Here is a 25,247-nt window from a genome sequence, read left to right on the forward strand (position 1 = left end):
AGTCAAAAATATCCCAATCACAAAGAGGCTTTTATGAAACTAAAAAAACATCTTGAATCCAGCATGGGGTTTTAAACACAGCACCTAAATGATACTGCCAACATGTGGCATAAAGAGTTGTGGTCACACATGACAAAATTTGAACTTTTTTGTCTAAATGTCAAGCAAATCGGCTGCAAACCCAATATAGTGCAACATCATCTCCACTGCCAAGCATGGGGGGGGGGCAGTATCATGTTTTAGTTTTGCTTTTCACTAGGTTTCTAGTTCCGTCTGAGGAGAAGCATTCTCGTTTCCTGATGCGGCCACCACCATGCTTGACTGTAGATGTGATTTTGACTGGGAGATGTGCTGTGTGGTGTCTGTGCCAAATGTAGTGCTTGGGATACAGAACAAAAAGTTCCACTTGGGTCACTTGTGACCTCAACATATTTTTCCACATTTTTCCAGGATCAGCTTTGTGGCAAACTCCATGTAGGATATTAAATAGCTTATTTTTAGTAATAGTTTTCTTCTTGCCACCCTACCACATAAGGCTAGTAACTGTATGTGAAGGATTCTGGATATTGCTGACTGATGCACAATTTCTCATGTCTCAGCCACTGAACTGTGTAGTTCTTTCAAAGTTGTCGTTCCCTCCAGTGTCTCTCAGTAGTTTCCTCTTTGCCTGGCTACTCATTTTGCAGGGATAGCCTGATCTCGCAGGGGCTGGGTGGTATGATGCATCTTCCATTTCTTGATGTTTGAGATGACTGTTCACAGGAATAATTAGAGACTTATATTTATTGTACCCTTCTCCTGATTTCTGCTGTTCATCTTGCTTTGAAATCTCCTTAGTCATCATGGTTGAATCTTTGCTTGAAATTCATTTACCTGACCAAGGAACTGCACAGTGACAGGTGTACTTATTCTGAAATTTGACCACTATTGCACACAGACAGAGGCTCCTCAGCTAAAAGTGTGGCTCAATACTGTAATTGCATGTACTGTACTGTACCTAAATTAATTTAGGCTTGCCACAGCAAAGAATATGAAAACGATGGTATCTTGACTTTTCTATTTTCATTCATAGTATTTCAATAATCATGGTTCTATATTCTATATTCATTTTTCTATATAGTATAGTATATCTATTTACTTCTTTCTTTTCTTGTTTTGAATCTGTGCATTTGGTTGTGTATATACAGTAACAAAAAATAATAGCTATTTCAAAGTGTCATGCCTATAAAATTTAAAGCAACAAAAAGTGAAAACATTGTACGGGTCTCCATACTTTTACAAGGCAAAGTATATGAGGATAGAGTTAAGTAGAGCTCAGTTTTTGAAATATGTGCAGTCATCACCATAAACACTTTAATCATCTCTACACTGGCACAGAAATGTATCTTCAGTGAATCTGAAGAGACTGCACAGTGGTCCCGGCACTGGTTTTGCTTCATCTAAAAATAAGTGTGCTTCTCATTTTGGGATTATTTGCAGTGATGTTAGTGCCCTTCATTTCTCTTTAAATGCCTAGAGATGCACAATTTGCTTGAAAGTGTCCCGCAGCAGAGCTGTTATTAACAGAAGCAATTTTAATTTCCATTCTCACCAGAGCAGTGAGTAGTGAGTCTTGACTTAAACTTCAGGGTGCTTGACATTTAGAGATGGGTCGGCATTATGAAATAGGTTAATATATTCTTTGTCTTAAATGAAAAGCCCTGTGTGTTCACATTTACATATTCCTTCATCAGCTGTCATGAGGGGATAATAGCAGTCATTCTTACAGTCTGTTGAAAGACTGTATATATAGGTCACAGTAGTTGTTGAAACCCTTTTTATGATAAACTTTATTAACGCATTCTTGCAATTTTTGTAAAGTTCAAATTTTAATTATTTTTCCCATTTGATACACACTTAACTTACTGTACTGTATAGCAGGAGAGAAGAAGGTAACTGTCACGATCGTTACTCCTCCTCATAAGGGTGCTCCAGCCCTTCCTTGTTCTGTCCCATTCCCCACACCTGTTCCTTATTCCAGCCCCTCTTTAGTTCCACCTTTAAAGCCAGACGCAGGCGTTTGCCCGAGGCTTCTCATTGAATCCCGTTTCGTGAGAGCCCGGGGTCCTGCCGCGTTTGGCTCCGTTATGGTTTTAGTTTCCTGTTCCTGATTCCCTGCCCCGCCGGTCCCGACCCGGTTCTGGTTTTTAATTACTTTGGATGGATCCCCTGGTCTTGGACTCTGCCTCCCGTATTGGATTTCCCTTTTGGATTTATGCTTGGATTGTTCGCCCCGGACTCACTTCTGCTCACCTTGGACACGCCCCCCGTCTCCTGACCCACTCCTGCATGATATTTTTCCCTATTGTTTCTTCACCTTCCGGATCGTGTCGTCCGCATAGGGCCCGGAAAGAACTGTTCGTGACAGTAACATAAATTGTGTCAGGTACAGGCACTGTTATCTGCTTTTTAATGTCATTCTCCCAGAATGAGAAGCAGCATAACTGTTTTGGGCAGTGAACCCACATGGTACCAGAGAAAGAGCCATACAGTCGTAGGCATTGAACTAGCAAAGGTAGCCACTGGTATGCAGCAAGCAGAAAACTCTTTAGTTCACTTGATTTCAGTACCCCTTTGGTTAACTATTCAGCTGTGCACTAGCTACTCCTGGGAACCCTCAGCACAGCTGTCTGGTAACATAACTCCAAATTAGTGAGCCGTACATCCCGTACTTCAAATAATAACTTCTCCCTGTCATGTTCGCCATGGCTCCTGAATTGCGGTATGAGTTAGTTGTGGCGCGGCCGCTGGTGATGACATCATCTACCTAGCTCCCTTCCTCATCTGTCACAGAAAATTAATCAACCTCGAGACTCAGAGCACTTGAAGTCCGTTTATGACCATACAGTCTGTCTCTGGCTTTGAACATGGACTCATGATTCCTGGATGCGCCATTGACTTTGTCTCCTACAGTGTCTCCCCAGTTGCGAGCCTTTGCTTGTATCAGACTACAAATCTGGACTGTTTGCCTGCACCACGCTCTGCTTCACCAATCTGCAAGCGGCCTGCTCCCTGATCCCGGAGTGTTTGTTCCCCACACCCCTCTGATCTCAGTAGCAAGCTTTATGCATTTTCTGTGTGATGTTTGCAGGCTCCCAAACTCAGCCACCTGCTTGCTCAACATAGTGGGTTTTAATACTCCTGAAATGCACTCCGAGTCTCCCACCTCAGTAGCGCAACATTACACTCCCTGGAATCATCCCACATAATGGGATTGAACAAGTAGCATGATGGGCAGGGTCTCCCCTCATTTCTTAGTTTTCTTATGTTCTGAACTGTGTGATGCTTCTAGGGGTGTAGTAGCAGATGGGCGATACTTTCAAGAGCATGTCATGGATTTTAGTGATGTTTTTGACTGTATTGTGATAGCCACAGAAAGAAACCGGACATTTCGGGAACAGGTGCACACCTTGTTCCAGACAGTATAAATCGGTTGCAGATATGCTAAGAGAAAGATAAGAACACACTATGATCTGAAACAGAGGACTAATACACTGCTGTGCTGTAAACCACAGCAGCCTGCCTGAATACCGAATACTGAATACTGAATACCGAAACTGCTAACGTTGGATGTAAATGAGCTGGGAAGAGATACTGAGCGAGCTAAGCAAACTAAATTAAAGGTATACCTGATGCTTACTGGATGTCTTGAGTTTGAAGTTCTGCATAGGAAAATAAAGTAAAACCGAAAGAAGCTGAAGGACACAACAAACCAAGACCAGATGAAACTGAAGGTTGGAGCTGGATTTAGGCTAAGCTTCCTTTTTCCTTTTTTGAAAATGTTAAAGACAGTGAGATAATTTTTCTTTTGGCATGTTGAGAGCAGCATACCTACCCCTGAAATTTAGATACAAAACTAAAAAAAGGTAGATTCTGCATCCATGAGCTAGGCTTTATTTTCCCCTTAATATATTAAATAGTGACATTATTTACATTACTGACTGGGAGTGTCTTTTGTCCTCCCAGAACCTGTATGATAACCGCACCCCCTGCAGCATCTCAATTGTTAGTGTAACAAGATTTATAGGATACTATAATCAAACACTGTATCAAGAAGCACACAATCTTTTGATTATAATGCCCGAATTAAGTGTTTCTAAATGAATATGATCGTTGATAACAAAATTGCAAATGGGGATCATGGGGCAAAATTGCATAAGTGTGATGGCAAAGGTATTTTTTTAGTGAAGCCAAGGATTAAAAAAAAATATTCCTGTCTGACCAGGTTTCAGTACCTGGAAATATGAAAGTGGTGATTTAAATTTCTTTTAAGTTAATAGATTTTGCCCCTGTTTTCTTAGCTTTAAGTCTGTTGTTCAAAGTGTGTGGAGCAGTACAGAACAACTCACGTTCACTAGAGAAGTATTCTTTTCAAGAGACTGAAAAAAATATTAAAAAGAGGTGATAGGGAAGGGGTACTTACAGTTACAGGCCTTGGAATTCAATTTAATGTCATTTAGTACAAAGCCTTAGAGTCTTCCCTTTTTCTAACAGCTTAAACTGATAAATTCAAAAGAGCCTTTACATAAATAGCCTTTACTTTCTAGAAATCTAGAATCCCCTTGAAGATCAGGCACCAAGCACATTATTGAGCTTCATATTTTCTGTTAAGTGGCAGGTAATATATAAAAAGGTTGCCAGGACCATTTTGGGCTCATTGCCAAAGATTCTAAGACCCCCATGCTAATATTGCAGAACTCTTCCCACTGAAATTTAAACTACTCACTTGGGGATTTCTTAGTACATCTTTGATATAGGTGCAAAGGTTTCGTGCTTTTCTGAAAACCTGCTGTGGGGAGGGTTAAAAATAGATCAGCCTTAATCTGTCAAATACCCTGCTCTGATATTACAGATACATGTTAGAGAGAAATAAGTCGTAGTTGAAGTATCGTAATATACTGTACTGCATTGGCTCAGTAAAGAGAAAGACAAGTTGTTCAATAACAGATAGTAAGAGGACATTTTGATTGGAAAACTTTTTTTTTCCAATCAAAATGCTGAGAAACCCCCATTTGTGGTGTACTATTGTGTTTAAACTTTAAACAACAGAAAAAAGGGCATATGAATGTGTATGTGTTTTAACAAAGAATATTATTATATGTGCTCTTTGTTTTGACCACAGTGGAATATTTGTTTCTTTCTCGTGTTGGTCTTCATGATAAAATCTGGATTACTTTAGCCAGTTGTAAATCAAAGCTACTGTATATCTATAGGCTCTTCGAATTGTTTTCACTCATATCTTTTTGTTGCCTTCATTAGCACTTTATTTGACATATTTTGAATGAAGACTGTGACTAAGACTTAGTTAAAGACCATTTTATTCACACATTTTAGGATATCTATTATATTATATTAAGTATCTGATATTAAGTAAAACCAAGGAAAAATTGTCCCTGATTGCACAGTGAGAATGAAAGAATGTATAGCAATCTGTGCCATAAGAAGTATTAAGAAGTACTTTAAAAGTGATACAGAACTTCTGGCATCTCACTGGGAAAATCTTTCTCAAAGTGGTCAAAATATATATTTTTTCACTTTCAGCTGGTGTTTCTTATGTCCATTATAATATAAGAACATCAGAAGTCTTTGTGTTCAAGCAATAATTTAAAAACTCTTTAAAAAGATGACATTCGATTTAAGTGAATTTTGATACCTATTACGAGCATAAATTGAACCCTTATTTGCAGACCTATCCATGGGACATAAAGCTTTTTCTGGTCTGCTTTTAGATCATAATTAAAAGAGCTGGGCTGCTTTGTACTGTCTCGCCCCCACTGTTTTCTGACCACATCTGAATGTAAGCATAGCTATTGAAGATTTTCCTGTCTCCTGTCAAATGAAGATGACATTAAAGAACATTTTGGAGTACCAAATTTAGCTCAGGGTCAAACTGAAATCAATTAAATAGACTCCCTGACTGTGTTAGGAAAGTATGTAACTGAAAATAAATGCTTAGAGTGCTTGCATCCATTTATTTATTTAGAAGAATACATACAGCGGATATCAAAAGTCTACACACCCTTACTGAAATGTCAGCTTTTGTTACAGACTGAAGTCGAGACAAATCGTGTCAGATCTTTTTTCACCTTTAATAAGATCTTAACCAACAATATTTAAGTGAAAAACAAATGGATCACTTTTAGGAAAAATAATTCAAAATAAAAAACTTTCAATGCCTTGGTTGCATACTGTAAGTATGCACACCTTTTAACTAATACTTCATGGAAGCATCTTTTGCTTTAATTACAGCAGTAAGTCTGTTTTGATAGGTCTCCCATCAACTTAGTACACCTGGATTTTGCAATTTTATCCCAATTTTCTTTGCAGAAGAGTTCAAGCTCAGTCAAATTGCAATGGGATCTCCTCTGCACAGCCCTCTTGAGGTCAGTCCACAGACATTCTATAGGATAGAAGTCCGAGCTCTGACTGGGCCATTCCAGGATATTGATCTTCCTTTGTTTAAGCCATTCCTTGGTTGACTTGGCTGTATGCTATGGATCGTTTTGTTGAAAGGTTAAATTTTTCTTTAACTTTATGTTAATTTTTCTTTAACATACAGTTTTCTGGCAGAGAGTAGCGAATTTCATAACAAAATATCTTGATATTTGGAGCTATTAATTTTCCCCTCCATCCTGACCAGAGTCCCTGTCCCCACTGAAGACAAGCAGCCCCATATCATGATGTTGCCACCACCATGCTTGACAGTAGGCACTGTGTTCTCTGGGTGATGAGCTGTGTTGCCTTTTGGAATTAAGGCAAAAACATTTTACCTTGGTCTCGTGAGACATCAGACATTTTCCCACATGGTTTTGGGAGATTGGAAACTTTTTACATGCTGGGATGTTCTTTTTCATGAGTAATGGCTTCTGTCTTGCCACCCTACCCCACAGCTCAGACTTGTGGAGAATACACAGAATGGTTGTAATATGCAGCGAGTGGCCAGTTACTACCATAAATTCCTGCAGCTCTTTTAAGGCTGCTGTTGATCTCTTGGTAGACTCCCTATTGAGCTTTCTTCTTGCTGGTCATCATTTCTGGTGGACATCCTAATCTTTGCAATGTCCTGGTGGTGCCATATTTCCTGCACTTCTCAATGATGGTCTACATATTGTTCCATGATACTGTATATGTAATGCCTTCAATTATTTTATATCCCTCTCCTAATCTGTACATTTCAACAATAAAATCACATAGATCTTCTGTTATCTCCCTGTGAGTCATGGTTATCTCAGTACTGTGCAGCCAAGAAACCTTCAGGGAAATCCTACAGGCGCAGCTGATTTTATTTAGGGCTAATCGGAATCACTTCAGTTGATGTCAGGTTAAGGCAAATTACCTTACATGATATGGAATGTGATTGGTTAAATCTGAATAGTTGCAACTCCCTTTATAAAGGTTGTGCACACTTACTGTATGCAACCAAGGCATTGAAAATGATCAATTTGGTTTTCACTTAAATATTGATGGTTACAATATTTACAATATAGGTGAAAAAAGGACTGACATGATTTGTCTTGATTTCAGCCTTTATATCAACCAATAAGGGTGTTTAGACTTTTGATATCCACTGTACAGTATATGATTCCTAATTATATCAGCCTGCTACATAGTTACACCTAACCTACTGAAACGGTACTTCACAGTAATAAACAATATTATTTTTTAAAATATTTAATTTTGTTTGTGTTTGTGTTGATGCTATTCTTCTTTGGACTTGGCTGAGTGGATGCTAATTTATTTTATATTTTATTTTAATATAGTGCCTTGCAAACTTCATTCATTCAGATCCTTCCTAGGGTGTCCCATTTTGTGAAATGGTGCACATAGATTTTTATCTTCATATTTTATTCAGAACTTGAATGCTCAGACTGAAGCCTTCTAATTGTAAGATGCTGTATGTTACGGTAAATGTCATCAAAAACTGAAGACAAAAAAGTGAAATATGTTGATTGCATCAGACCCAGTCAGCAGCCATATCACCTTGCAGCCCTCAACTGGCAACCCACTGAAGCTAAGCGGGGTTGAGCCTGGTCAGTACCTGGATGGGAGTCCTCCTGGTAAGCTATGGTTGCTGCTGGAAGTTGTGTTAGTGGGATCAGCAGGGGGTGTCCACCCTGTGGTCTGTGTGGGTCCTAATGCCCTGGTATAGTGGCAGGGACACTATACTGTAGTGGGTGCTGTCTTTTGAATGAGACGTTAAAACAAGGTCCTGACTCTCAGTGTTCATCCCCTTATCAAGTGCATATCACGATCCCTAGGCATTTCTTGATAAGAGTAGGGAATTTCCTCCCTTTACCTTGGTCTCCAAATTGTCCCCATGTATGATTAGCTTGCACTTGCCCTGTGATGTAACCTGCCTTGCGCTGGTTGATTGCCGGGTAGGCTCTGGCTTCCTGTGACACTGTATGGTATAAAGTGGTTTGGTAAATGACATAACCTTTGACAGGAATTACATATGCAAGTCTCCATGAACTTTTCACACGGACCTGGACATGCAATTTTTGTCCATTCTTCTTGGCAGACTTGCTCAAGCTTTCTCAAGCTACAGTGTTTGGGGACCTCTTAGAGACAGCAGTTTTCAACAGACTCTCGATAGGATTCAAATCCTAAATTGACTGGGGCACTCAAGGACATTCAATTTCTTGATCTCTCCAGTGTAGCTTTCATCTTGTGCTTTGGGTATTTTGTCCTGCTGAAAGGTGAATTTGTATCCCACTTTTAGGTCTGAAGTACGTTTTCTTCTAAAATTCCTCCTTACTGTTTCCATCTTTGTTCCCAGAAATCTTGACAAGACTTCTAGTCTCTGCTGATGAGAAGTGCAACTCTAACATTTCCACACTCGTGCTTTACAGTAGGGATGTTGTTGACAGTGATGCCTTACTGTATGTTGGGTTTGATTGAAGTGCAATGCTTTGGACCAACACCAATTTTTTCTTATGTTTGTACTTTCACATACTGTATTTATTTTGTTGCAAACCCCATATTAGATTTGAGGTTTTTTTTTTCAGTTCTATACAAACCTCCTTTGTGGAGTGTGACTAGGATATTTCTGTCCCATGGACATTTTCTCCCTGTGGAACTTCTAGCCAGTTTCCTCCTTGCCCAGCTTCTCGGTATGGATCTAAGCAGTGTCTGAGTGCTTTCAACTTCTTAATGATCTACTTCTTCATGCTCAAAGAGATATTAAGGGTCTTTGAAATGTTTTATACCTTTCTTCAGATCTGTGTCTTTCATACAATCCCTGCGTTGTTTTGAACGTTCCTTGATCTTCATGATGTAATATTTTCTTGGAATTCTTTATTTGACTGAGGGACCCTACAGAGACAATTAACTTATTCTGAAATCACATGAATCACTATTATCGCACACAAAGACCATTCAACTAAAAGATTGATTCATTAAGGTAATTTTGTTCACTTAAATTAATTTAGGTTTGCCACAGTAAAAGGGTTTAAATACATATGCAATCATGAGTTTTTATTTTTTCTTTGATATTAATTAAACATTTACTTCTTTCTTTTTGTTTTTTCATTTGAATGTGAAGTGTAGCTTTTGTGTAGTGAGGAGTAGGTGGTGTATATAACAAATATTAATTGCTGTTTCAAAGTGTCATGGATGCAAGCTTTAAAGCAACAAAAGGTGAAACCCATCTGAATACATTTGCAAGGTACAGTATTTACCTCATAATCAAGAAGCCTAATGCAACTCTCGCAGGCTCATATGGATGAGCCAGAATATTTATTGACTTGCTTTTCAATGCTGCTTTCCGTCTTGACTTCAACCAGGTGTTTTAGAGGAAACATCACACCTTATTGTGAAAAGCAGAGAGAGCTTCTGATGTGGGTAACATGACTCCCTTTGAAGTTCATTTCTGCAGAAAGTGTTGAACATAACTCAGTTGCTCCATGTGACACTTCCAGACAACTGCTCATCTGATGAGTCAGAAGAATGTCACAGAATATCTGTGATGTTTAGAGGTTTACGGATCTAACCAGACAAGGGATTTTTAACCAGGAAGGTTAAAACACAGTACTTCTAAAGAATATCAAAACTCAAGACTCAGTTTCAATTAAAACATAGAAACTACAAGATTGCCAGTACATGGGTGTCTGTAGGAGTTGATAAAAATGTTTCTACTTCCTTTATGTATGTACTGTATGTTTGCTTCTTGTGCAATGAACACCCTATAGAGTTTCCTTGTCTACTGAAGAGAAATAAGTTAACTTTTCTGGTTGTCTAGGTTTGATTTCATCTTGTATCGGTCAACTTTTTGCTGCAGCAGACAATAAGAAACATATACCTGTTTACTAAAAATACAAAACAAAATAAAATAAGTGGCTTAGAAATAATGGAATTTAATTGAGTTCAGGTGCTAACTGCTTATGTGTTGAAAGAAATAACAGTAATTGTGACAGATAGATCATGTACATGCTTTCAGAAATCTTCCATTGTGTCACATAAAACTGTTAATGCTTGTTGTTTCAGGTTCTGGACTGTACAGTATTGTGTTTTCAGCTGCAGACATACTGTACAGTATGTGCCAGTACCCTGAAACAAGTGCTTCAAATCCGTTTTAATTCAATAGAACATCTTAAATTTCACTAGTGCAGCGACCCTTGTCTGGAAAAACAAATTGAAAATGGATTAAAATGGATGTTCCACAGGCCAGGGCAAAGAAGTATTCCACAAATGTAGGAGAGGGATTTCATTAATAAATTAGTAAATTACTTATTTTGGGCACAGTGTTTTAAATCATTTGCTTGTAACTACTGCAGTATGATTTTTTTTACTGAATTTTGTTTTGCACTGATTTTATTTTTATTCAGTCACCTAATGAAATTGTATTGATAGAGGAGGCCGATTGAATTCTCAGTGGGTTCCCTGGTTGTGAGGACCTTTGCTCACTCTGTGTAGTGAGGCATGCAGGCAGAAGATCAGTCTGGTGCAACTGGGTTCAGCAGTTTCAGCAACAAGTGCCTATTTATTATAATAACAACATCACTTTATAAACCCTTTACAATTTCTTGCATTAGGAATTATCTTTTCACATACCCCAGCTTGCTTTCCATGAGACACACAGATAGGGAGAGAGCCTGGGGTCAGAGCACAGGGTCTGCAATTGTACAGCACCCCTGGAGCAGTTAGGGTTAAGGGCCTTGCTCAGGAGCCCAACAGAGTAGGATTCCTCTGCCAGCTGCAGGATTTGAACCAGCAACCTTCCAGCCACAGGTGCAGCTCCTTAGCCACAGAGCCATCACTCCACCCACATAGCATAAACATTATGTTTATTTGGGGGTAGTGAGGCAGCTGGGAAACAATGAGAGAAAAAAAAAAAACAGATTCATAGCCCTCCTGGCTACCCTTTGGGTTGCAGAGGTGAAGTGACTTTTGAATTGGGCTCTCTGATTTGGACTAATGGGGGAGTTAAAAGTAGCATTAACTTAACTTATGGTAAATTCACAATTCCTCCTTGCAAATAATAAAAAAGTGTGTAGTTACTTTAATTCTGCTGTACAGTGCATACTGTAAATGCCCTTAACATAAGCATCTTGTTGTTTTTCAGGTTGCATCAGGTTCATTTTGATGCCCCCTTATGCGAAGGCAAAAGGCGAGAAAGGCTTTTCCTGATAGGAGACTATTCTTCATCGGCTGAGTTTTTTGTCACCATCGCTGTCTTCGCCTTTTTGTACTCCCTGCTGGCCACCGTCGTGTACATTTTTTTCCAGAATAAGTATCGAGAGAACAACAGAGGACCACTCATTGTAAGTCTATTGTAATTCTCTCTGTCTTTTTGATGCTCAGATGAAAAATCTTTGAAATACTGGTTGTAGCACAAACTGACTAAGCTAGAAAAAAATGTATTTGCTGATTTATGTTGTATGTATTTTCCCAGTGGTTGTGTTGTTTTTTCATAACATGTCAAACACTTGACACTTGTTATACTGTGGTGGATGATTTGGATCCCCTTTTATATAGTATATCGTTATTTTATACTGAGTATTTTGATTCAGATACCCATGACTAGCTGGCCAAGTTGCTGATGAAAGAGATTTTCTACGGTACCCAGCAGTTATGATAAATGAGTTTTCCTCTTCAACAAGTCAGTGTAAAGGGAAAATATACTTACATAACTAACTAGAATTGTTTCTAGTACAGAACAAATGAAGAGATACAGACAACCATCTCTTTATGGTATGCTGACATGTCATAGAATGTCATTTTTATTTGTGTAAAAATGTGTCATTTAAAGGGTCAGCATTTGTGGGATCTTTAGACACGTTGTAATTTATTAATGTATATCTCATTTAATTAGAAATATGCACACTATAATGCTAATTTTGTTTTACGTTTATTTTTTTCAATACAGTTAAACTGGAATATATTTCCTTTCCTTTTTTAAGAAGAAAAAAAGAATTGTCATCTCACTTAGATGTTCCAAGGTGTTCTTGGTCTTAAAGGACACTTCTATCATTTTTTGTGGTCAAAAACTTCACTGAACACTTACTCCACTAAACTTCAATGAACAATTGTCTGAACTATCTCAATCTCAGTTACTGTGATTACTTGTGAGCTTAGCTTGAGAAAAAAACAGAAGAGTCTTGGAATCTTACCCACCATGTTAGTCCTGATCATTTTCAGTACAGAATCATGTATTCTTCAGGAATGGGAATGTGACACAAAATATGAAGCATGCTTTGTATATATCCAGTTAAAATATCTGTATAGTGTGATAATGTAAAACAGTATGGATGGTAAGTCTCATTATTATTTAGGGCAGTGTTTCTGAAGAACCACAGTGTCTATTGGTTTTCATTCTACCTGAGCTTGTAATTACTTAATTGGCCCATTTATTGATTTAAATGGCTTTAATTGCTAATCTTTACAAGTCTTTAGTCCTTGAAGAGTTTGAATTTCCTAGAAAATCTTGAGGACAGTGACTCAAGGACCAGGAGTGATAATCACAGATCTGGAGCACATAGCATTTTATGTTCAATTTGTTTATTGGTTCTTCATGAAAAAACAAGAATATAACATTGTTATATACCATATATTGTACAATAATGAACAACCATCAGGGCACGACAGACTATTTTAAGATACAGTATATTTGAATATTTATAAGATGTATTATACTTTTCACTTAATTTTGAGAAATATTTGAGAAATTTCATACAGAAATTAGTTTAAAATGTTTTTATTGTATAGATATTTATATGCTGAAATGAAGCTGAGATACAGTAACTTTAAAATATATTGTTATTTTAAGATAAATTAAAATATAAAGCTAACTTGAAGTGATTTAAATTTGTCTTAAAATGATTGACTGATGCCTAAAGTATTTTTAAGATATCACATTTAAAACAAGATTTGGTGTTGCGGGAAGCGGGAGCCTACCTGGCAAGCAACGAGCACAAGGCAGAGTACACCCTGGACAGGGCGCCAGTCCATCACATGGCAAATGCAAGCCAATAATACATGGGGACAATTTGGAGGCCACGGTAAAGGCTGAGGGGAGGAATTTGGCCCAAGGATCTTTAATGACCTCTGAGAGTCAGGACCTTGGTTTAACGTCTCATTCAAAAGACAGTGCCCTCTACAGTATAGTGTCCCCACCACTATACCAGGGCATTAGGACCCACACAGACCACAGGGTGGGCACCCCCACTGGTCCCACTAGCACCACTTTCAGCAGCAACCATAGCTTCCCAGGAGGACTGCCATCCAGGTACTGACCAGGCTCAACCCTGCTTAGCTTCAGTGGGTACCCAGTTGAGAGCTGCAGGGCGATATGGCTGATATCTAGCTGTGTTATGTGGATATATGGGAATTGTATTGAGATTTTAAAATATTTTCTGATATCTGTTGACTTTAAAAAATATTTTAATATTTTCAAGTGATGTGTAACTATCTTAAAATATTCTAGGATATTTGCTGTTTAATAGATTCATCATTAATCAGTCAAGTAAATTAGGACAGTGGATAGAGGGGCTGATTTAGGATTTGAAGAGATTACTACAGCTTTGTAGACTACAAATCACCTGGTCTTTGGGATTTGAAAGCATAAAAGCCTGCTCTTGCCATGAAATTAAGTTTTAATAGAGAGCTTTTCATTTTACTTTGAAATCTTTTCTATTTCTTGTAACTCACCTCCCAGCTCCACGGACTATAAAGCTACATTGTAATAAGAACAGAAACGTTGGCTAGAACATTAGTTTCAAGGCTGATACATTTTTGATTGTGGGGATGTGTAGTATGTGCTTTAAGCTTGTAAAGGAAAATCCGTAGATGCAGTTCAATCTACACAGGCCCTACACAGAAATTCAACAGGGTTTTTTATGAATCCAATCAAGTCCTTTGCATGAAACATTCGATGAGAGAATATTCACAGTATATTGAATTCAACTAATATTTATTAAAAGCTTGCACAAAACAAATTTTGTCCACAGGAACCCTCATAGCTTCAGTATTATTTCTCCCCCTGCATGGCTTTAATTTGCTTTATTCACATACTGTAAGTACTTCTGAGCTGAGTGTTCTTTTTATGGTGATGGACAAACAGAAATCAATATGTGGTGGGTTTCCTTCCTGCAGACTGATTTAGAAATGCAGTCTTTCTCTGTAATGCCCTGTCATGGAGGGATGATAATGAGTGGGGGAGAGATGACTGCATGAAGGAAATTAGCTACTTTGTGTCAGTGATTGTGGTTCATTTTAAAGGTAGACACCCCACTGGCACTCTGCCAAGTGATGTGGATTCACACCGTGATTCCTTCCTTAGGCACTTTGACCATCTATCTTAATCTCTGCTGCTTATGCTTAATGCCTTTAACAAGTAAGGGAAAAAGTCATGAATCATTTAAAGTTAATTACATTAATCTTAGTTCCTATTATAGTGGTTGGAGATGAGAGAGAATGTGCAATGATAATCGTTTTTATTGTATTTAGCTGCATGTCCAAATGCAGTACCGTAATGTGTAACAGGTCCTCTGAAATGAATATTGGTGATGAGTCATAAGAACATTACAAAGGTTTCAAAGGATGGCATTTGACCTGTCTTGCCTAATTAGTAGCCAGTCAACCCCACAGGTTCATTGAGACATTTCTTGGACATTCCTAGGTAGTCAATTTCAACAGCCTGGCAAAGTAGTATGTTCCACACGTCTGAAAAACAAGGCACTAACTATTTCACCCCTAAACTGTCAGGCTGATTTTTGTTGCTTTCTGACACTTGTCTAAAGAAGCACTTCCTGTTCTCTGTTTTAAATGCACTTCCATATACAGTAGTTTCTTCTTCTGCCCTCTGGTTCCTGTTGCTTTTGGAAGAAATCTGCTGGGTAAACCTTGTCAATGCCTTTGAGAATTATGAATTCTTTTATCACAATCTTCTCTGTTCAGACTGAAAAGGTTTAGTTCCTTCCGTCTGTGCCTTAAGCATGGGCTTTGAAAAAATGAAAACTTGCAGCCAAAATAAATAATTTGACATTAATCTTACGTGATGGATGTCCTATTTTTTTTCTTTTGCTAGGAGCGATTTATATCCCGTTTGAGCACACGCTCTGCCTACCGCCACTGTTGACATTTTTCATTTGTGCTGAAATCCCAACCTCGGTTTTTCTGTTTTAAAAGTGTGTGCTGTGTGCTGTGTATCCCCATGCAGGACTTCATAGTGACGGTGGTGTTCTCCTTCATGTGGCTGGTGAGCTCCTCAGCCTGGGCCAAGGGGCTGTCCGATGTGAAGGTGGCCACAGACCCCAATGAGGTGCTGCTGCTCATGTCGGCCTGTAAAGTCCAGGCCAACAAATGTCTTTCAGTCCGAGGACCTGTGTGGTCAAGCCTAAACACCTCTGTGGTAAGTTAAACACGCTCTACGAGAACAGACTCAGCATTTCCTGTTACTTGAGTCTTTCAAAAAGTGCAGGAATTTTTTTTTTGTGTAAAGCCATTTTCAATATAATGTGACATTGTTGTGACGAACCATAACAACTACCTCTTGAAACTGCCATCTTGAAACCTGTGTTAGTAAAATGTAAAACTCTGTATTTATTGTCACTCGTGATTTTTCATCAGAAGTGTTGGTTTAATTTAGATACTATACATGAAAAGATTTATGAAGCTGATAATAGAAGCAAGAATGCTGAATATAACAAAATATAATGGAAATAATTATATTAATAATATGGATGTTGTTCTAAGCTCCTGGTATAATTAGATTATCTCTCTTATATACACTGAAAAAAATAAATGACAGTGAAAAGCTACAATGTTCTTTGATGTGAAGAATAAGGATTGCTGGATTCCTGTGAAGTTCAGGACTTGAGGCCACTTAATAGCTGCAAGAGCAGAGTTTCTCATATGTATTTCTGACTCTTTCAGTCCATTTTCATTTGTGTCAGCATTTGCTGCAGTTCTGTATGGCAAGAAGCCTCTCTTTAAAACAACCCATTTGTTTTAGTGGAGGAAGGTTAATTAAGAAACAGCTTAATTTAATTGCTATTAAGCTCAGATTTGTGGAATTAATGTGATACATTTAACTGTTATCTCTTAATCCTGCTATTATCTCTATTTATCTTAAACAGTTTAAAAATGCTATTGACCTCAACAGATGTTGAATATGAGATTAAATCTTAATATTTTAATGAACAATGAAATACATGAAAACTAAAGGAAATTCATTTCACTTGTCTGCCTGAATGTCTGTCTGAATGTTATTATACTGGCTAGGCACTATAATAAATGTATTAATGCTTATGTTTATATTTTGGTGATGTAAGTGTATCAGATAGTAGATAGTGTTTTTTCTTCTGTAGGTGATTACCTTCCTATTCTATGTTTCAGAAGAACAGTGCAATTAGGACTCCTATGTGACAGAGAATCTGTGATTTAAAATAAGGACTAACACTATGAAGCATAATGTTGCTGTAAAAACCTCAATAGCAGACATGTCATTCGACACACCTTCTTTGTTTCAATGTTGTTTTAAGTCCTTGTTTCCCCAGGCCCACCATTCGTTTGAATGCATAAACAATTGAACCATTCAAAAAAGCTTACAATACTTGCAATCTCAAATGAAGCTGATATTTAATCTGATAAGTAAACTGGAGCATACAGGTACCATACCAGATGAAATTAAAAAAGGAAATATTTTTTATGACTTTACAGCCTAAAACATCAACTGAACCGGGGTCTGACAGTATGAAAAAATAATGGCATACACAGAAGGAAATTGTGTTTCAATTGTGTAAAAATGTTTCAATGCATTCAGCCTCAGATAGCTGCATGAGAATTTGCAACTAATTAATTTGGCTTCAGTTAGTCTGGGTGACTGGCATAGGTGTACTGCTGGCAGACTCTTAGACAGGTGGTGGCTTGTTTGGCATCCAGTGTTAATGGAAAAAAGGAAGTTTGAGCTAAATTATTGTACCAGACAGGCCCCATCCCAGCAGGTGAGCTTATTACACACCTGTCGGTCCATGCTTTTTTTCTCTGCTCCCTCACAATAACATTTTCCTTCAAATTTCTGATTTTTCTACACATTTTCTTTCCTTTTTACACATTCTCACCACAACTAATAGCTCGCAGTCTGACATGCACTGTCCCCCTGCCAAGACCTCTGTCCGTGCAATGTAGATATGCCTAACATCACTCAGCACAGGAAGGCAGGAGCTGGAGAATCAACCCCTCCTACTCTTTATCAAAGAACAGAGACACAGACTTAACTGCACGGACCAGACAGTACACCAACGTTAACCCTCTTCTCTTAGACTGGGGTTTACACAGGCACTTTTAACAATAACATACATGTTTCAGTCACCCTCAGACTTTATCATACAGGAGAGTTGGAGTCAGGCTACAGTCTGACAGAGTGCCAGGAAAAACAATCCACACCTCCAGATCCACCATGTACCATACACTGAGTCCACCAGCATAACCCCATACCGTGGTCTGTCAGACAGAAGCCCTTTTCTGTCAGAACCCTCCCAGGATCTTAGTTCTCACATGTTGTTCCACTTCTGGGGACAAGTGTACGGCCTTCTCCACCCACCAGTCTTCCCTTCCACTGGTTTCCTTCCAAACACAAACACTTGTTACCCACACTTCCAGCACCACCGACGTCTGCTGCTACAGACGCCTATCACCAGTTTCCTTCCCACAGTGCTTCACACAAATTGTAAGTATTTTGACAGGCAGTTTAAAAAGGAGAGCTCACAGCTATAGCTGATCAAGGCACTTATTCCCTGCAGCTGTGGCTTGCAGACGAATATTGGCTAACGGCCTGTCACAATCATGTTTCAGTTTGCTCTATCCATCCATTCATTTTCTAACCACTTTATCCAACACAGAGCTGCGGGGGAGTCAGTGGCTCTCACAGAAAGCAACAGGAACAAGGCTGGATACACATTGCACAGGACACCAGTTCGTTGGAGGACACACACAGATACAAAAGACACAAACACATCATTTATCACAGAAGCCAGTTAAATCACTTGTTCCCCCTTTGGACTGTGGGAGGAAACCAGAGCACCCAGAGGAAGCCCTGGGGAAAACCCTGTGGGAGCACATACAAACTCCACACAGATACAGTAGCACCCTGGAAATTGAACACATGGCCCCATAGCTGCAAGGCAGCTGTGGTAACCACTACACCATCATGCCACCCAACTTACTCTCTGTTTAAATTATTTATAGTGGTTCAGAAATCAGTTCATAAACTACTAACTACCTAAAACTACTATCTTAACTGTGGCTTCTGATGTCTTTTCAGGTATTTGGATTCTTAAACTTTATCCTGTGGGCCGGAAACATTTGGTTTGTCTTTAAGGAGACTGGGTGGCATTCCTCCGGACAGAGGTATCCTTCCAGCAGCACAGAAAAACAAGCAAGTGGCTTTAATCAGCAGCCCTACAATCAAGGTGGATATGATCAAGAAAACTTTAGCCAGTCTGGTGGGTACAATCCACAAGGGGAGTACGGGCAGCAGTCCAACTACAGCCAGGTTGGCAGCTATAGCCAGGCTGGGTATGCCCCAAGTGGGCCAACCTCCTTTGCCAATCAAATGTAACATCCGTACCCTGGCCATTACTGCAATTTAAGATTGGAAAATCAAGGGAGATCTCATGGTTATGAGTTGCAGCCTAAATTAGACTCTGCAATGGAATATATTCTGTTGTTAGTAGTCTAGTGATTGGAAGGCATTTGATCTAGTTTGTAAAAAATGCAGCATATCTACAGTAGGTTGTCTGTACAGACAAGGTATTTTCTGGAGTGGCTGTCCCTGAACTCAGTATTTCTATTGTAAAAATCAAAATTGTTTTTTTTTTCCAACTTTGGTTTTATTTTCTTTTTTGAATGTTGTATTGCAGTGGTTTCAATTGTTCGTAAGCAATTTCTTTTCTGTGATAGGTGCTATGCCACAGATCATTACGGTAAGTATTTCTAAACTGTTTTGCACTCTTGTGGAGAAAATGTGGTACTTTGTATCTTTATTGAAGATTACTTTATTGTGTTAATAAAGTGCATGAAATTGTGCATTTCAATTAATATATATGCCTGTATGTGCACACTTGAATAATTTTATAACACATAGTGCCGACAGGATTAAACTGATGTTAACTTACATAAAAAATAGGCTTTACATAAGGTTAATTCCTTTTAATTTGTCTTATATTTTAAAGTTTAAATTATTTATAAAAGATGCTAGTTCTAATTGTTGAAAATCCTGATATACTTTCCTCACACTTATTTGCTTTTCTTAAAAGTTAATTTTGGAGCATTTTACAAGATGTTTGCTTAAAAAGGGTCAAGTTCACTTTTATTGGATATTAATGATTTTATTGCACAAAATGACTGCCCTTAATGGAGAAATATCTGTTGTGGATGTTTTGTGAGTACAGTATTTTGATGTTTAGTGTTTATACTTGTAAAAGGGGCCATTCATTTGTTAAAAAATGTACTTTTGTGGAATTTTAATAAAGACAAAGATTTGGACAGGTGTTTTAAACTTTTGCTGCAGTCAAAGTAAGCAATTACTACGTTTTCAAAGCATGTGTGATGCAAGAAAATAGTTATGATGTCAACACCTTTTAGCCAGTAGCAACTAATAACAGATTAATGCTTTTATGTTGCAAACCGCACAGCTCATCTAAGTGTTGTTTCCTTTTCTATTCAGAACACCACAAAAATTGTATTTAATGACATTTTAAATAATTTGTTCTGATAAGCCCAATTTGCACAACTATTAATAAGATTTATACATATATAAATTCGTAATTTAACTTTTCCTTCCTTGTTTTTGACTTTCAAAGCATGTGGCCACAATCATCACAGTAATTGCATTTGTTAGACCATATATATACTGTATATCATCCTTGTGTTTGCTCTTCAGTGTTACATTAAAATGTGATAAAGTTGGAGTCCATATACTCTTGTAATCTGTAAGCGATTACTCAGTGTGAATGATATTATATATGCATTTCAAATAACATTAATAAAGATGTTGCACAAACCATGCAATGATGTGTCATTCTCTGTAGTGTAGCAGACCAAACAAATCCTCAGACACACATCAAGATTTCCTCTTTTGTTTACGTCTTGAATTTACTAGTAGTTATCAGATTTTTTAAAAATATAAAAATATCATTTTTAGCAAAATAAAGCTTGTGCATTTTTGCACACCTGACTGCATAGATAAAGTTAGTGGCCTGTGAAATATTAAAAACATCTTTTTGAATGGAAGAAAATAGTTTAAGAAACGGTTTGATAAAACAAAAGGATTAAATTAGTTTGAATGAAAATGCGGCTTAATTATGGAAACACTTCCATTTTTGATTTTCACTCCTATGACAAATTCCTACTGCAAGAAATTGTATATGGCTAATAAAGTGATCTTATTCAAAAGGAGAAGGCTGTGGTCACTGAACTGAGTCCACTGCATATAGATTGCAACACTAACTGGGTGCTGTGCATTAGTGCATTAATACAGTACCACACAGACTCACTCCTCTTACTTTGTTCTTTGGTGGTATTTGGACTAAATCCCACAGTACATAAGTTGTGTGGACAAATCCCTGCAGGAAAAGATCACATACCTGAATAAAGCAACAAAATTACACCACAAGTGCATATTTTTAAAATAATTGTTTGCGAAAGTATTTTTAACGCTTACGGCCGACAGGCACTATGTAAGATCCAGCTTACCAGAGCGGTGACGTCGCCGCCCTTCCCTGTGATAGCAGGACTACAGCTACTGGGCTGTCGAGAGATCTCTCTTTGGCTCACCGGGCTGGGTCCTTGCGGGAGTCCTGGGTTCAAGCCCCCAATGGTGGGGGGCTGACCTAATGCGGCAAGGGCGCCCGCCTGAGCCCCCGTTGTGTTACAGTATTAAAAATATTAGTTAGCCTCATGGAAGGCAAGTAATATGAATAATGGTGTTTAAGAATCCTTTTGTTTTATAATGAATAATGGTGTTACTTAATCTTTAATATTGTTGCTGGCATTATACAGTGGTCTATTTGTCAGCACACTTTACATACCTCTACCTCTGCTGTACAAAGTTAGAGATGCTCTGATGTTAAAATGATGACAGTCGCCCCCTAGAGGCTTTTCTGTACTTCCTTCTGGGATCTCAGTGTTATCATTGGTCGCAGAGCTTCCTTCACCTGGCCAAAGATTAATTTTCTTTCAGTGCCAGTATGGGTTCTGGACTGCTTAGGAAGGCCAACCATTTATTCTGTTACAAGGAGATGCACTTAAGAGTGGCAGATGTGTGGAATAATAACACTGTCCTGCCCTTGAAGTGTATACTGTGCATTAACTAATTTAACATTTAGAAAAAACTTAATATGAGATTAGGTTTCAGCATTTCAGCAGGAAAATTCGAAGTGAAAGTGCTACTGTCCTGTTCGAAATGTGTGTTTTGTAGTAAACGTGAGGTTAAACGTGCGTGTTTTCTTTCCATGGACTTTTGTCTACAGTAGATTGCATAGCATTGTGACTGTGTCCTGGGCGCGATGTTGCCATCGTCAGCTCTGGAATAGTTGGCTGCCGTGGACCATCCACATCTACTGTGTGAACTGACACTGGGATGAGGGTTCTTTCTGAAGGAATGGCAGTGTATTAAAATTGCTTATAAAGACGCCCCCTTTTTTAATGCTGTCTGTCACAGCTTGAAAGTCCACACAGCCAAATGTGCTCAGAGACTTGTTCCAAACTGAGTTTTGGCTGATTAATTTCCTGCATCTGCCGTTTCCACAAATAAAGCAGAAATTGAAATGTCACTAATTGTGTGTATTTAATTGTATTTCAGTTTTTAAGTGTTTTGTGTTGGTTGTGGAAAGAATATTGTCTAGTTTTTGTACATAATGGATGGCACAGACAGACTGAAGTCTAAAACAAAGCACTTGTTTTGTGAAAGACATACTGCTAATGGTTGTTAGCATGTCTAAACACAGGCAACTCCAGTATATTATTCAGACATTAATAAGCCTGTAAATATTGATATCTACAAGAAGTATGAATATCCATATCTATTGTATATACATACGATTTCTTCTGCACAGTGCGAAACCTTAATGCTATATTACAAAAGGCTTGTGAAGGAAACATACCTATACAAAGGCTGTAAGAACAGACCCTCAATCCTAGTTTCCTAAAGCCATAGGTAATATGTTAAATGCAGCATGTTGGACACACATTTCTTATACTGTTTTCTGTTAAAATGAAAAAGATTCATTTAGACAAAAGAAAATAAAACACTGCAAAAAGGAAAGTTACCCCCAAGACATTCAGGATATTAACGACGTCCCTACTTAAACCAATGTGTCAAAAACGGAGGAAATGGCTTCACCTGTGATAACAGCTGCCTTCCACATATGTGACACTCTCACAATAAGCTGCAATGTGGATCATCAAAATTAGTGACTGGAACAACAGCAGTGCTACTAAAACATTTTAAAGTCCTTTAACAACTTTTCGCAGCAGACCAAAGGACTCGAAACATAGTCCCAACATCAAGGTATGAAAAAAAAGAAATGCTTTCGCTATACCTACTAGATACATTTGAAATATTTTTCCACTTTGTAGGGCATTAGCATGGCTAAATCACCCAAAATGACTTTCTACTATAAATACAGTATATACTGTAGCTCTAGATGATGTAACCAGAAGGATGGAACCCAGAATTAGAGCTTCTATACGCATCCACTTTATGTTATCCTCCTTGTTTTTGATTTATTTCTATTCCCTGCCCATTGAAGAGGTAGGGATGTGGGAAAAGTTGGATTAGTTTCCTAATTAAGATGCTAAACTAATCTGACCCTCCTGAGCTAGCCAAAATGACCACTCTACTACACACTCAATGGAAAAGCAGGCATTGCTTCTTAAATGTAAGATGGAGGCAGGTTTGGACTACCAATTTGGCCTTGGTTGAAAAGGCAAAATAGAAGCTCTGTTCTAGCTAAAAATTGCTGCTGGTTGCTCTTTTGGGTAAAACAATTGATGTTATCGATGTGAAAATGGGAAATAGCATTAATATTCATGGCACAATGCCCCTGACACCTTTTTCTACCACAGATTGGAACACATGTAGAGAGTCCTCAAAAGGCAGAAGGTATTTTCTCTTCAATCAGGTAAACATCTCTTATTAATCACATCTTCGTGCACAATGATGATTACAGGCTATACGAAGACATGTAGCCTCAGATCAAAATATCACTCCAACTTCAGTTCTCCGGTCAGTCACACAGAATGATTTCATACTTTCTCCTCTGCTTCTCATTCTTCCGTTATTCCTCTTTAGATCTTCAACACCATGGTGCTCCCTTTTACAATGGACCTTGTTTTCGGTCAGGTCTTGATGTTGAAACCATTAATGGTACATAAAATTAATATTTTGAATTAAAGAATACAGTATAACAATACATATGAAAAAAACAAGCACTGTCGGAAACATCAATTAATGCCTAAAATGTCAGTAAAATGGTGCCACAACCTTATATTCTCACGGAACACAGTTCGTACACATTGTAAGTTGCTGTATAAAGAGATATTCGCTTCACCCCTGAGTAGGAAACTCATGTTTCTATACAGCTGCCCACCTTATGTAACACTGGGAAGTGCTGATAACGAAGACACAGCAACCGAGCTGTTAGGAGGACTTGAGATCAGATCAATAGGGTTTAAAAGGCATTGTTGTGGGATGTGTACTCTGGGGAAAAAAATCAACAATCTGGGAGAAAGTGGGAGAATATTTTCAGCGAAAAATAAATTAAGCTTATGAGAGAGGAGTGTAAATACACCGGCTGACTAACTAGGTTTAAAATAGTGTTTATTGACTGCAGGATACTAAGATAGCTTGGTTTTGACTTCTGGAGTAAGTGTGATGTGCTGTATGTCGACACTAAAATAACTGACCGAAAACAAGCCTCAGGCAAGAATAAGGCTCTAAAGGTCACTTGTCTAGGTGTGTGTGTTGTAAGGTTCTCTCTGTTGAGCTGTCAGCCTTTTCCATCCTTGTCCTTGTCATCACCTCTCCCGGTTGTGAGAGTTCGTTTTACAAGTTCAGCTACCAAAGGCTGACAACATGACAGATTGCTGCTGAGTTTTAATTTAAGCTTTTTCAGTTAGGCTGTCTACTGAAAATATTTCTTAAACTTCTTGTCTTATCTAAATTGGAGATGTATTTTAGAAGTTAAAAATGTTTAGAAAGTTTATTATATAAAAAAGAAAAGGTAAAGTTTTTTTTTCCAGTTTTAAAAAAAATTTATGCTATAACAAACATTTTAAGTAAAGCACTTTTTAGTTTTGAAAAATATTTAGAATGTATATTTTATAAAAAATAAACTTTGAGGTAAAGCATGTGTTTATTGTACTGTATTTAAACCAATTTCCCCTTTTTTTATTAATTTCACTGACTCACTTACTGTATAATGGGCTTCATGCTTGACAGAATGTGTGATTTGACTCCCTAAGCAAATAGGAATGTAACATTGTGGCATTTTTATTAAAGTGCTTTACCCTCTGCATAATGACTTATATGAATATTAGAAATTACTTTCATTTGGTCCCTGGTGTTATTGTAAACTGACATTTTAATGAGGATGATTAGCACTTGATTTTACTAGCTTCAGGTACTACATTTATCATTTTCTGGAAATATTAAATATTGTACAGGGATTTATCAGCAAGAAGCTGCTGTTGATCACGACTATTGG

The 25,247-nt window shown here is 38.0% G+C and overlaps 1 protein-coding gene across 3 annotated transcripts in view; it reads left to right on the plus strand.

Annotated features, from left to right (window-relative positions):
* Positions 1 to 20,543, plus strand: part of synpra (synaptoporin a) — a 100,956-nt gene extending 80,413 nt beyond the window's left edge. For all 3 annotated transcript variants that reach the window (XM_088636220.1, XM_088636219.1, XM_088636221.1), the window contains 3 exons: positions 11,603 to 11,801; positions 15,698 to 15,889; positions 18,803 to 20,543. In XM_088636220.1, coding sequence (XP_088492346.1) covers positions 11,603 to 11,801; positions 15,698 to 15,889; positions 18,803 to 19,099 — 688 coding nt within the window. In that variant the 3' untranslated portion in view covers positions 19,100 to 20,543. The remainder of the gene's footprint in view (positions 1 to 11,602; positions 11,802 to 15,697; positions 15,890 to 18,802) is intronic.
* The last annotated feature ends 4,704 nt before the right edge of the window (positions 20,544 to 25,247 follow it).

Source organism: Lepisosteus platostomus, chromosome 6 (genome assembly GCF_059453375.1).
Source record: "Lepisosteus platostomus isolate fLepPlt1 chromosome 6, fLepPlt1.hap1, whole genome shotgun sequence".
NCBI lineage: Eukaryota > Metazoa > Chordata > Actinopteri > Semionotiformes > Lepisosteidae > Lepisosteus > Lepisosteus platostomus.